Below are 13,908 nucleotides of genomic sequence, written 5' to 3'. Positions count from 1 at the left end.
TCTTTCGCTGCATTGAACACAGCGACCGGACACGACAATTAGAAAGCAGAAGAAAAAAAAAAGTTGGTTGTTTTTTAACGAGCCCCTCATTCCCCTTTCCTTGTCGACCGAATTTAAAGTTAAACAAAATCATGCTCACGGCCACAATGGCTGCTGTTGACACGCCACCACGCCTTACAGTCCATTTACTGCTATCACAACTCCATCGTCCAGAATGTAAGACCTTTCGCCCGTTCTCGACAAGGGACCGAAAAGGAAGAAGGCGATGATAGTCGGGGGCGGCTTGAGAGCAAAGAAGAAGATGGCGGCCGCTATTGTTCCCGCCCCTCTAGAAGACCAAAGTGACGCACTGTGCCGGTTCTGCGCGGGGGACGGCCGGAATGAGCCACTGGTGACACCCTGTACTTGCGAAGGTAAGCCAGGTACCGTTAAGAGTCCCGAGTGTGCACTCTAAACAGGAAGGAGTAAAAACAGAGTAAGCTGCCCTCACTAGTGCACTACCTTACAGAAGGAAGTGCGCTAGAGAGGACAGTTTACTCCCTTTTAGAGCGCATATGTTTCGCGCCAGTTTCTGCGTTTCGCGGCGTCGTAGTCGGCGCTGTCCGTTGTAACCAGCAGTGTACAGAGAGAGAGAGAGAAAAAAAAGAACTTTATTTACACAGGAATTCGGGGCATGGCCCAGGGTCCCCGCACGACCCCACTGCACTCAAGTTTTTATGTTCCTAAGGCCCATAACACTGGCAGCCCGGCCGGTGGCGATGGTCTGCACGGCCGGGTCCTCCGAGCGCAGCAGGGTCTCCCAGTCCTCCCAGGTCTTGAGGTTCTCTAGGTCCCGCGGGGGAGGGTCCGCCGGGCAGAGGGAAAGGGTGTGGAGGGAAGAAGCGAAGGGTTCTGGGCATAGGGCACATGCGGGAGTGGGAAAGGATGGATGATAGTGGGCTAGGTTAAGGGGTGAGGGGAGAGTGTGTGTCTGTAGTCTGCGCCAGAGTGTTGCGTGTTTGTTATCTAGGGAGGGGTGTGGCGAGGATAGAGCTGGCGTGAGGCTCTGTATGCCTGGGTCAGCTCACTGAATGAGTGCATGCGCTCCTTCGTGAATCCCCGATCCGAGGCCACCTGAGCCCGGTTTAAAGAACCTCGGGCTAAAAGGTTGGCGGCCTCGTTTCCAGGATTCCTGGAGTGCTCAGGCACCCATATCAGCTCCACTTGGCGGGGCGGGGGTGCATTGGGCGAGTCCACTATGTCAAAAACAGGGACATGAACTCGGCCTCGAGCAAAATTTAGAATTGCAGTTTTAGAGTCACTTAAAATATACCGGGCTTCCGTGCGAGTGATAGCAAGTGCAATGGCGGCTTCCTCTGCAGCATCTACGTGTCTGGAGGGAGAGAGAGTGTGAGGAGGGCGGATGAAGAGGAGTCCACCACAGCTGCTGTCGCTTCATCACCCGTGCAGGCAGCGTCCACCCATACGGCGTCCGGCTCGGAGCCGTACGCTCGATGGACTGCCTTCGCACGGGCTCTGCGGCGCTGCTCATGGTGGGACGGGTGCATATTCCTCGGGAGCGGCCTGATGAGAAGCTCCCGGTGAAACGGTCGTGAGATGGCCAGGAGGGTTGGGTCGTTGGCCTGTATTCTGATTTCGAGGGAGTCCAGGATATACCGACCTATGGAAGTTCGTGTGAGCCTGATGTATTGGATCTGTCGGTGGGCCTCCACTAGTTCCCCGATCGTGTTGTGGAGGCCCAGGCCTAGTAATCTGCCTGTGGGTGTGTTGAGGGGAAGATGACCTTGAATACCCCACCTTAGTCGCACTTTAAGCTGCGAAGCCAATGGAGCGGGAGCTTGGAAAGCAAAGGAAAGGCGCATAACTGCCCTCTTCGTACAGTGGACACCTCAATCGTGCTTTAATCTGCGTGGCGGTAGTGATAGATGTGTGCTGTCTGCTTTGCCATTGAGAACGTTTTGCTATTTTAAGGAAAGGGAGTGCGCAGGAAGTGTTCATTGACGTTGGCGTTGGCCACGTTTTACACTCCGATCATTTTAAGAAAAAGAAGTGCGCATAACTGGCTCCCTGGGTCAGTGGACGCCTGAATCGCGCTTATAGGTACGTGGGTTGATGAGAGAGAGAAATGGGCTGCAGGCATTGACAACGTTGCGCCAGAAACCCGGCGCTGAAGCCATAGGCCGTCGGCATTTGTTGTGTTCATTGCCGTTGGCGCGGACGTTTTACGCTCCGATCATTTTAAGAAAAAGAAGTGCGCATAACTGGCTCCCTGGGTCAGTGGACGCCTGAATCGCGCTTATAGGTACGTGGGGTGATGAGAGAGAGAAATGGGCTGCAGGCATTGACAACGTTGCGCCAGAAACCCGGCGCTGAAGCCATAGGCCGTCGGCATTTGTTGTGTTCATTGCCGTTGGCGCGGACGTTTTACGCTCCGATCATTTTAAGAAAAAGAAGTGCGCATAACTGGCTCCCTGGGTCAGTGGACGCCTGAATCGCGCTTATAGGTACGTGGGTTGATGAGAGAGAGAAATGGGCTGCAGGCATTGACAACGTTGCGCCAGAAACCCGGCGCTGAAGCCATAGGCCGTCGGCATTTGTTGTGTTCATTGCCGTTGGCGCGGACGTTTTACGCTCCGATCATTTTAAGAAAAAGAAGTGCGCATAACTGGCTCCCTGGGTCAGTGGACGCCTGAATCGCGCTTATAGGTACGTGGGTTGATGAGAGAGAGAAATGGGCTGCAGGCATTGACAACGTTGCGCCAGAAACCCGGCGCTGAAGCCATAGGCCGTCGGCATTTGTTGTGTTCATTGCCGTTGGCGCGGACGTTTTACGCTCCGATCATTTTAAGAAAAAGAAGTGCGCATAACTGGCTCCCTGGGTCAGTGGACGCCTGCATCGCGCTTATAGGTACGTGGGGTGATGAGAGAGAGAGACGTGGACGCAGTGCGTTAGCGCTGACAACGGTGAGCGAAGTCTCGTGATCAACCATTAACTGCCGCCTGCCGGGGTGCAAGATGGACTTGAGTGTACATATAAAGACAAACAGGAATTTCTTACCACTTATGCTGGAGAACATCCAGTTCCTCTCACCCGTAACGCCTCCCACGGCTGTGACAACCTCGTGAAGTACTTGCACAGACCTCGTCTTTGAGAACCACGCATTGCTGCAGCAAGTCGAACATATATCCATCTATTTCTCCGACCACTAAGCCTCCATGAAAATCAAGAACTGTTAGTGGAGTGTTTCTTAAAGGCGGAAAATGTGTGAAAAATAACAAATTGTCTGTTATTGTACATGCATGTCCTCCTCGAATTCTTTGCCTCAGTCTGTAGAAAAGCTGAAATAGCTGATGAGCTGCGGTCAAATTTCGCATTAGGAAGTAGCGTAATCGTCGGCAATTTTTTTACTCCCATATAGGCGTACTCTTGTTCAGAGGGCAACAACCAAACAAGAATTCGTCACCACTTCTGTTTCATGCTTTCGAATGGCTACGCTGCACTGAATTTAGACGCCGTACACTACAGAACACATACTTGCGATGCTTCAAAAGTAATTGTGTCATTCTTTCTTTAGCAGATAATAGGACAGCTAACAGCGCGAAACGAAGGCAGATCATGAAAGAGCACATCGTAACTCAAGCGATGACTTCACTCTGTTTATTTGCCACACTGTCTGTCATTTGCGTTATTAAATTCATGCAAGCACCTAATTACACTAAGCCTATCACTACAGATAACATGAATTGGTCTGCAGGTATCTAGAGCCGCGGGTGATTTGTGCAGTTTAAAGTATGCTTTAATGAAATGAAGAAACATTGAGAAATCTGGAAAGAAAGAAGAAACAAGAGCACAGCATGAGTGCAGAATAATAGCTGTAATTTTTACATTCGCCAAACCTCTCAAAACATCTAAAAGATTAAACAAGAAGGCGTAAAAGTTTGTAAACAGAGCAAGGGACGGGGACGAGGACATACGGCCCTAGTGGTATTCGGCCCTCGCGCTGTTTGATCAACTAACTAGCCCGAACAACCAACATGATAAACCAACTAGCCCGCCCCTCAACTCTTGTAAGTTATGTTTTAGGCACCGCTGAAATTGTCAGTCCTTTGCTGGAAGACAAAGCCGCGCTCAAACGAAGCCGAAAAACCATGCGAAACTAGCCTCAAAGGACAATATGCTTGTGCATGAATTGTGAATTTGGTATAACGCCCCTAAGCGACACATGGGCTTCGAGGGACGCCGCAGTGTAGGGCCGCGGTTTCATTTAGACCACTAGGAGTTCACTAACTACCGCTTACATGTGTCATCGCAAAGTTTTTTTTTCTATTTCGGCATTTGCACTTCATCAAAATGCCGCCTCCGTGGCATCGACTGAGCCCGTGACTTCGGATAATTAACGGCTAAACGAAATAAGGTGCGAATCAGTTTGTCCCTTGTGACGATTTTGTTGTCTATCGCGTACCGTTCCCTTGTGAAAACAAACGTATTGGACACATAATCAGACGTAACAGCAGCAGTTTAAAGGAACGTGATGACAATGAGGAATATCAGAGTCATCCAAGCTCGCATTGCCGTCCGTGCGCAATTCATTCTAGGGGACGGACTCTGCCCAGGCGAGGCGTGCCTATCTTTGAGTGAAGCGGAGTTATCGCTCGCCGTACATATCAGCGGGCCGGCAATATAATGCAGGCGGCGAGGATAGCATGTGCACGGTGCCGCTGTGGAAGCGTTACATCACTTGCGCTATCGAAAAGAGAACACGTATTTTTAGATTGCGACTGCTCGGTGGCCTAGTGATTTGAACATCCCCTTCGCATGCATTAGGGGCGGGTCTCGACCAACAGTGCCACCGCCTGCCGACTTGTGATACAATGGGTACAAGCTTGCCCTGGCCTGGTGCTTGGCTTAATCAGAATGAAATGCTTGGGAAATGGGTCCTTGACCACACCTTGAGTTGACGACAACAACCTTGCTCCATGGCACTCTTTGGCCACAGGTGCCCCTGAGCCATAAAACTCTTCATCATAGTCATCATTTTAGATGGATGGCTTGCAGTAGAGAAGAGAGCTTTAAGCCTGCGTGTACTTCTCCCTCTCTCGCATGGCGTTTCGTGTGTGGGCTGCGACAGAAAGTTAACTTACCATCGTGAAAGTGACAGATACGCCAGCCAATAAAGAAGCAAAGAAGTGATTTTTCGGACTCACCACGGGAGGGTTGTTTACAATTGGAATTTATTAATAATTAACAAGAGCTCACTGTTACGTTGATTTAATTTGCACCATCAGCTTCACCGTGGAGGGTGAGCTCATGCCTGATTATCTGGACGTTGTTGTCTCACACGCTCACGATCACAAACCCGATTATGTTCACCACCGCACACTGCGAATCGTCTCCATTACGCTGAACCGGCTTTGTTACCGCGCATTTTCGGACCTTGACGCGTTCGGTATCATGTTTACAGCAATGTTCCTTAAACATCTACTGCCTTTGGTGAAACCATCTCTCTGGAAGTTCACGTCAGATTTAGAGCTTCCGGCGCGAATAGATTTGGGAGCACAGCCTAAGGGACTGAGGAAGATGTCGTTGCATTAGATTATGCGGCCGGCGTTTGTCGCGTTACCTCGCATGTCAAGGTCGAAGACGACGCGATGTCCACGTAACTTCCCGTGACCGCTTATATTGTATAATAGAAGAGCAGTGAAGCGCATAGCAAAAGGGATTCCTCAGGAACTAATCTTGAGAAAAAGAACTTCGCTTCGAGTATCCAAAGTATGACGTCATCTTTGTGCATGCCTTACGACGTGATCGTCACACATCTTTCCTTAAGGAGTCGGGACTGTAGAGGGTGCTTTGCGACGTTTTTTTTTTTTTGTAACTGCCGACCACCGCGCCTCGTACCCGCCACCATGCGTTCAAGCCTGGTGAAATGTCGCTGGATACGCCTGCTGTTCTGTACAGGATCTATTTGTCGCAGTTTCACTAGCTTCCAAGGTCCTCCTGTTTTATTTGTGCTGGTGGAAAAAAAAAGAAGCCAGAATGTTGTAGACTTGGTTTAGGCGAAGAGTTTATTTCTGCAGGCACCAGGTCTACATCGCACAAGTCATGCCTCGAGAAGCGGATTCTCCAAAATGGCCTGACTCGTTGCCTCCTCTGCAACTACAAGTACGAGTACAAAGTCAAGACAAAGGTATCACAGCGGCACAAACATCCCGCTTCTCTCTGAATGTAGACTGTGAAGGAACATAATAGAGTCCCTAAGATTATCTCGTAATGTTTCTGGGCTTTTACACCTCAGTTTCCAATGTCCGCTTTCACAAAAAAATTTAATTTATCCATGCACGCTGAAGATATTGAGCCACCTGGTTGTTTTCTTGCTGCGGCAATTCTAACTTCGATTGTAATTTCATGTTCATGGTATCCTATAGATCCTTCTAGCATCACACGCGAGGTGCGGCCTTGTGGTTAAGACATGCGGCATTGCATCGACAGGTGGTTGTTTAAAATCCAGCCATCCGCTGCGCTCTACTCTCATAAAAGTGGTTCAAGAGTAGAGTAGAACTGTGGCCATGGAGGTATGAAAGCTGAGGAGATATCCTCGCTATCCTAGCTGCATGATAAAATTGCGTCGGAAGTGACGTGTCTTAACAAAAACTACTCGGGAGTCTTTGGACGATGGCGCAGCCAATATTAACGTTCGTCACAGTGGCGTCTCTGCTTCACTGTCTGCCGCACATACGCAAGAGCGCTGTGATAGCGGCCAACTTGCGAGGGGGAGTCGTCATATCCGGCTTCAAAAAATAAGCTGTAACGGGCTCTCCTAAATTCTTGCCTTCCTCCATGGTTCCAGCAGTGCCTGCAAGCTTCACACTGGCAGCGGCAGGTACTGGAGGGTATTTTAATTTCGCAGACTCCACCGAGTTTGTGCAAGCAGTGCGTGTTTATTCCGAGCGAATAGTTAAGTACCAGATGTACCTATGCTATAATCGCAGAGAGCAGGTGAGAATTATGCTTTCCGTTCTTCCTTTTGTCTGTGTTTTAACAACAGTGGTGATTACTGAAAACTGTAGTGCTGTTCTGTTAATGAAAACTTTAGTGTGGTGGGACGCGGAGAGGAGAAAACGAGAACGTGTCCTCTCGAAGTCATATGATCCATGCAGGTTCTGGAATAAGCGCTGGGCTGGAGGGGGGGGGGGGAGGGCAAGGGGCTGCTAAATATGAACTGAAGCCGCTTTTACAGCTGCCTGAATTAAGACTGGAGGCGTCTTCTGTGCCACCCCTGGGAAGTAGAGAATCTGATGCCAGCACCTCGTGCGCTTTGTCTAGAGAAGCATCCTGTAGCCACTCTTCTATGACAGTCGACGGGTGTCTCTTCACTACTTTCAAAAGTGTCAATAGTCAATAGGGGATAAGCGATTCCGTTTAAGTGGTGACATCTACTGCCCGAGAGGCATCATATTTTTCAGTTGGTTTGGGTAAGGTTCCTGCATATGGGCATGAACTTTTTAATTTTCTACTTGGCGCAACAGTTTTATGCTTCGCACCTCTATTAGATGATTCCCTGGCCCAAAGAGGTGCAGAAGCGGCTTTTCAAAATAATTTTGCGGCATAGCTAAACTCATTTAGTGAAACAAAATGGCCAATCGGTCATTATGAGAAGCAAAGCTTTAGAAGCACCACAAGTTGGATTTCGCTTCATTTATCCATCCATACTTACAGCGTCTTTACAAGCATAGGTTAATACGGGTGCAGGGGAAAAATAAGCAACATTAGTGCACACAGGACATCTTAGGGCCACTTCCGAATTCAACAAAAAGATCAAAAGATCTTCATTGTTTGCCTACGATATTTGGACCCTTGCACCTCACTGTAAGAGTGTCCCGCAGCTGATTTGTGATTATACGGTGCTATCCGCCTGTTTATTACTACATTGCTGCTATACAAACTGAACACGAAGGATGTAAACAGGGAGTAACGTGTCCTCTAGCGCACTCTTTATACGTGGAGGGGTATGCTGCCCAAGCCCTGGGGTAGGTTTCAATCACTTAAAGTGCGCAACTTAAAGTTTCTCAACGGAAAAAAATATCCTTTTGAAAACAGGCGCAGTTTCAGCAGCTACGAAGATTCTGATGTTTACACCTCCTCTATTATCTAACTTCAAAACCTCCGGTGCCGCTTTTATAAGCCTCATCCCATTGCCATCTGCATCAATTTATTACGCTTTGGAGCTGGAAAAATAGCTCCGCTGCCAGAAGTACGCATTCCTTATATGTAGTGGTCAAAATGTACTCCGAAACTTTGGCAGCACATCGTGCCCCTAAGGAGTACTTTAGAGGGTAGCTTATTTCCTTTTCACTTCCATATAGGCATATTCGTGTTCAGAGAGTGGAACGCTCATCGCAATACACTGCCGCCCTCAGCTATATACGTAAGAGGGCACTGCACCTACTTGCCGTCTACACGTACCCATGGCTCTCATCAGAAGTAGACCATCCAATGACCACATGGTCTGCTCTTTGCGGCTCAGCCCGTTACGCAGTGGTTGATGTCGGAGGACAACCGGCGGGACGTCTTCCAACTGCTGTCCATGCTGACCCAGTACCTGTGTGACACCATCGTCATTGTCATTGCTGTCGTCAAGGCCGTCGAGATGGTGGCTCGGGCCCCCCTCATCCTCGGCATGGTCACCGCACTGTGCTGCGGAACCTGCGCGATATTCTGGGTATCTCTGCTCTTCATCGACCTCTGGTAAGCGTCAGTCGAGGTGCGCACAGGTGGTCGTCAGTAATTACACCTTTCCCTGTGCGGCGAAAGCGCGTGGATTTCTAGCCTGACATGATGTATTTAACAGAGCGTGTCATAACCGGAATGAACCCGGAGTCGAATACTCCAAGCTCCGCCTAAACATGGACTGCATAATTAATGCTAAGGTTGGATAATGTGGATGACGCCTATTTTTGGCTTCTTCAGTGGCTGTTTCAGCCAAATTAAATTTCATTGCTTCTGGACTGCTGAGTTTAATACCTCTTTAATGTCTATTGCAGAGTGAAATAAATGCCAGTGTAATGACTGCCAGGCTTTTCGAGCATCTCAGACCCTTTTAAAACTCTGAAAGTCAGCTCCTGCATAGCGAAAAACCCTTTATAATGGCGGCGCGGCTCGTCTAAAGGAGAACAGCGTTTAAGACATCTATTCTAAGCATCATGACGTGCGCGCACCTCAGACGCAGCAACTTCGTACAGCTGCATTTCACCCTTCCTTCGAGATTCCTGCTAAACAGTGGGTTTCCAGAGATGCGCTAAATCCCTTCATCCCAAATGCAACGCACGTCACAAGAGAGCGGAAAAGGCGCGCAGCATTTGCTTTCTCCAGCGACGCACCCATCCTGTCCCAGAACCCCTCGGGCCGTCATGGTGAAGGAGTTTTGCTTGCGCATAGAAACTAATTTCTAGAGTTTCGGGAAGGGTCCGTCTCCATATGGCACAGAAGTCCAAGCCTCCATGAATGTTCCTTCTCCCTCAATAACATGCACTTGAAGGCTAAACTTGCCAGGTGTTCCATGACGCACTTTATCCTTCACCCACGTTCTTAATGGTTCATACTAGCCAGAAAAATTATCCTCTTTATGCAGAACGCGCAAGTTGTCGGTGACGACGATAGCGATGCCGTGTACCTAGGATCATCATGATCACCGTTTTGAAATTAGTGGCGGGAGATCTCTTTGCCAGTCACGGGATCGACTCCCAGTCATGGACCTTTTCATGGTTTGACCTCTAACTCAGCTCAAGGTCAAATTTACACGGACTGCGATTGAAGCTCGAGGTCCCGTAGTGAAGCTTTGACTTCATTAGTCACGCTCTTGCCTGCCTCCTATTCTAGGGCCAGGTAGTGACGGAACAGCGTGCCTCGATCCCCTTTTCTTGAGCCCCGGAACCCTGCAAGCGTATAGTGCTGACATCGCTTGGGTCACACCCAGAATTACTAAAGGAGAGCGCAAAGAATATCCTTGACACCGTTCAGCCTCCGGTGCTCTTTAGCAACACTCATTTTGCCCAGGAGGGCACACGGCGTACTTCACGGTTACCAAATAGTGCGGCGTCGGCAACTCCGCGCCCACCCGAGGAGGCTCCCAAAGAATCTCTCACTGTAAAGCAAGCAATCAATGCGAAATGAGAAATAGTGGAACCGATCAAAGAAACGATGAATACCTGTCTGAAATTTACCGAATACTTGCGAAGTAGAACATGGGCGCGCACCAATGACAGGCGCTGATGAATCGCGTCACATCCTAACGTATCAAAATGAATGTATATGCGCATTTTAACGTAATAAGTGTCGTGCATTAATTGAAATAGTTTGGGACACAACAATAACAGCACTACCAATTCGTCCGATATGCTGTGCTAACATATCTGGCGCTTATTTTTTGAGACTGGTTGTCTTGTTGGGTCCTTCTGTCGCCTGTACCATTTCAGGAAAATCTACATACCTGTCTAGGCTCTTTGCGGCGTGCTGGGGATAAGGGAGGTATTGTAGCAGCTTGGAAACTAGGAAACAAGAAATTTTCTATTCGAACTGTGGCCGACAACAAAAGTATGTTTCTGAGAGTTGAGAGCGTCGATAATGACCGACGAGGTTTACTTCGCTGACAACGAGGGGCTACAAAACTAAAGTGGCTGTGATCTGTTTGAGCCCACTTTTTGGCATTAAAGTTCTTTATTTATTAATGCGTGCATTCAGTATTTGAAAAAATTGGACGGGACACTGAAGCTGCGCCTTAAGGTTATGACGCGAAAGCGTAATGGGTTAGTTCCCAGATATGCTGAAGGTCATCCTTTACTTTGCATTTAGAGCTTCCTGAGAGTCCTCATACGCCTCTGGCGCAGTGGTGAAGCGGATAAGCGATGCGCCACTGCCGTGCGATGTCAGGTGCTCCCAGCTGGGGGCCTTCTGTTGTACAGGATGCTCTTCCAGAGTGATCATTCATAAATTTAAGTGCCACCTTCCACAGTGGGCAGTTTTCTCACTATCCGGTGTGGAAATTGTGATGACGTCACGCGACCTAGGTGGCCCACCTGCCTCCTAGGTTGCTCTCTGGGCACCACCTGCCAAAGTCATGCTCATGATTTTTCGCACAGAACGCCGACGTCGACACCGACAACGCCGACACGGGATTTTCTGGACTGTGGGGCCTTTAAAGTTAACGTGTTGAGAAAAAATACTACAGGTGGTCTCAAAGCACACGACTTTCGGTGCATCCTCCTGGACAAAATTGGTGGTGGAAAACTGCGAATGGGATGCAATGTATGAAGTATTCAGTGCGGAAACGAAAACTGCAATAAAGAATCATAACGATAAAAAATAGAAAAATGATTCATACCTTCAAGTTAGGTACATATTACCGGAAAAATAAAACAACAAAAATGAATTATGAGGGTTTCAGTATTTTAACGACCGAGCAAGCCGATTGAATACATTTCAGCGCCCCGGAAAGCTGAGTGAACCGTGAACGATGCGTTAGCTTCGCAAGGTAAAGAAATCAACGAAGATATGTCCACAAAACATACGTAGTTACAAGCTTACGGTAATTAGTCCTTAGTTACGCTCTTGAATCTATTGGGACCTTCATTCATAAGCTGACCACCAATGTCATCAATATAAGCCTCAGGATTATTAGTTTTTACGCAATGACGGACCAATTGACAGTGAAAAATTGTTGGAATGGAAGCGTGTCTAAGCTGCTAGACAGAGTAAAATGCGAGATCGCAATAAACTTAACGAGATGTTTCTTATGGCTTGATTCTGATGATGCCCAAATGTTTCAATTTGTGTCAAATATGTATTAGCCCAGCCAGACGAAGTGTGAAGTAACTATGGGTATAAGCATAATATACATTATATCACGGTGATATAATGCTTTGTTGAAAATATTACCGTGTTTTCATTAGGTTACAAATGCCGAACGAAATATTATGCATGATTGAGCATGGCTCACTTAGAGTGATGTCTAGAAGCATACAAGTCTTAAAGATTTGGAGGACATTATTATCGAGCCTTAATGATAGAAGAATCTAAATTGTAGCCAGAGGATGGAGAAATAACCTGCAAATTGTTTTTTTTCAGGTTTATTGGTAGTTTGCTGTTTTTTAAAAACGAAAAACAAAGATTAGTTTTATGTTTTATTTTTATGGGGCTTAACGTCCCAAAGTGACACGCGCTATGGCGGACGCCGTAGTGGAGGGCTCCGGACAATTTCTGCCATCTGGAGTTCATTCACATGAACTAACTTACGCTGTACAGGGCCTATAGCATTTCGCCTGGACCGAAATTCGACCGCCGTGGTTGGGAGAACCCGAGTCTTTAGGGTCAGCAGCCGAGCACCGGCGGTTTTAAAAAACAAAAGAGTAAGAAAGAATTAGTGTTATCATAACGTGTTGCTAGCGATGCACGAAAATGTTTTTTCCACTCAATCTAAAGCTCCACATGAAATATGATAATGAGAAAAGAAGAGAAGGAAACCTGTAAAACGCAGTAAAATAAGCAGGGACTTTTCCTTCTGTTCTGATTCTGCAATGCTAACGTGATACTCTAGTGAACGACGTAGCAGGCAGCTTCTAGACGCCATGCAATGGACGACATCAAGTGTTTTTTTTTTTTAACACAGAACTCAACAATACGCGTAAATATGTGGGTAGCACAATATGTGGGTACAAAGGAAACACACACTCAACGCACAGCTACCATACGTGGCTGATCCCTCGGCTCGCTCGTTACGAATTAACGCAAAGCCGAGGACTGCCTATCTCGCCAGGCAAAAAACGCCTGAATGATACCACACAACTTTCGTTTTTATGAACGGGTGACCGACTGTTGGTCTCCTCCGCACAAACTTACGCTATCTGTATGCTACGCCCCCTTACCGTCACGAAACCAGCTCGAGGAACAGTACAAAAGGAGACACCCGGATACACACGCAAGCCATCCACAACATTTCCGGACAAACCATTTTTGTAGGGAAAGAGGTTATGAGCGCAATTTCTCATATTATAAGACTTGACTACGACAATCAATATGCCCGCAGATCTTCCTTTGGCAGACTTGATTTTTTTTTGCTATTGACATTTCTGCTATCGTCAAAAGCGTTCCCGATTGGTTTTCTACGGCTTACTTACCTGCTCGATGCGAGCGATGGAAACACTACAAAAGAATTATTTTGCTGCATATCGGAAGAATGGACCATTACATTCTATGCATCTAAACCAGTACTTTAGAGTTTTCAAACATTCACTATTTTTCTCCATGAATGTTGCACATGTCTACAAGCAATGGAGAAATGCGGGGTCACACCTCCGCCAAGTACATCTCGTGGACACAGCAACGAAACTCTTTATTCATGCAATTGCAGCGCGAGCGACTACCGGTGTAGCACCCTCATGCGCTACAGTTGCCATGGAGCCGTTTGCAGCCCTGATTAATGAATTTCCTAAGCTAACGTCACCCCCGGATTGGACTCAGCCCGTTTTCATCTTTCGTTCGTGTCTGCGCAGGACATTTTACGTTCCGCTCCGCCGCTGGCTGCGCGACAACACTGCGGTGGAGCTCAGCGTGCCAACGAGGTCGACGGACAGCGGCGCCCCCGAGAGCTGCCATTCGACGGACGAACTGCGCGGAGAATGACGTCGCGTGCCGAGAGCACGCGAGACGTCTCTGCAACCTGGCACTGCGCTTACGTCTTCCGTTCTATTACGATCTGTCCACACGCGCCGGCGATCATGTGGGCCGCGCATTTACTGGCCCCATGCACGACGCCACTGATGTTCGTCATTATTTTCGCCCGCTATTCTGGCAGCATTTATAGACAAACAAAAACAGCAATCACCTCTTGGTGCACGTCAAGAAGCGGCAGCGTT

At 48.1% G+C, this 13,908-nt stretch overlaps 1 protein-coding gene across 1 annotated transcript; it reads left to right on the top strand.

Annotated features, from left to right (window-relative positions):
• The first annotated feature begins 301 nt into the window (after nucleotides 1-301).
• LOC149333078 (uncharacterized) lies at nucleotides 302-13,675 on the top strand. The gene is made up of 4 exons (XM_089555979.1): nucleotides 302-413; nucleotides 6,079-6,188; nucleotides 8,526-8,746; nucleotides 13,546-13,675. The coding sequence occupies exons 1-4, from the start codon at nucleotides 302-304 to the stop codon at nucleotides 13,673-13,675; spliced, it is 573 nt and encodes a 190-aa protein (XP_089412105.1).
• The last annotated feature ends 233 nt before the right edge of the window (nucleotides 13,676-13,908 follow it).

The sequence above is a fragment of the Amblyomma mixtum genome, chromosome 8 (genome assembly GCF_055824585.1).
Source record: "Amblyomma mixtum isolate Tamu chromosome 8, ASM5582458v1, whole genome shotgun sequence".
In the NCBI taxonomy this organism is placed as follows: domain Eukaryota; kingdom Metazoa; phylum Arthropoda; class Arachnida; order Ixodida; family Ixodidae; genus Amblyomma; species Amblyomma mixtum.
The sequence above is the reverse complement of the archived record's forward strand: the minus strand, read 5'-3'. Positions and strand labels throughout refer to the sequence as shown.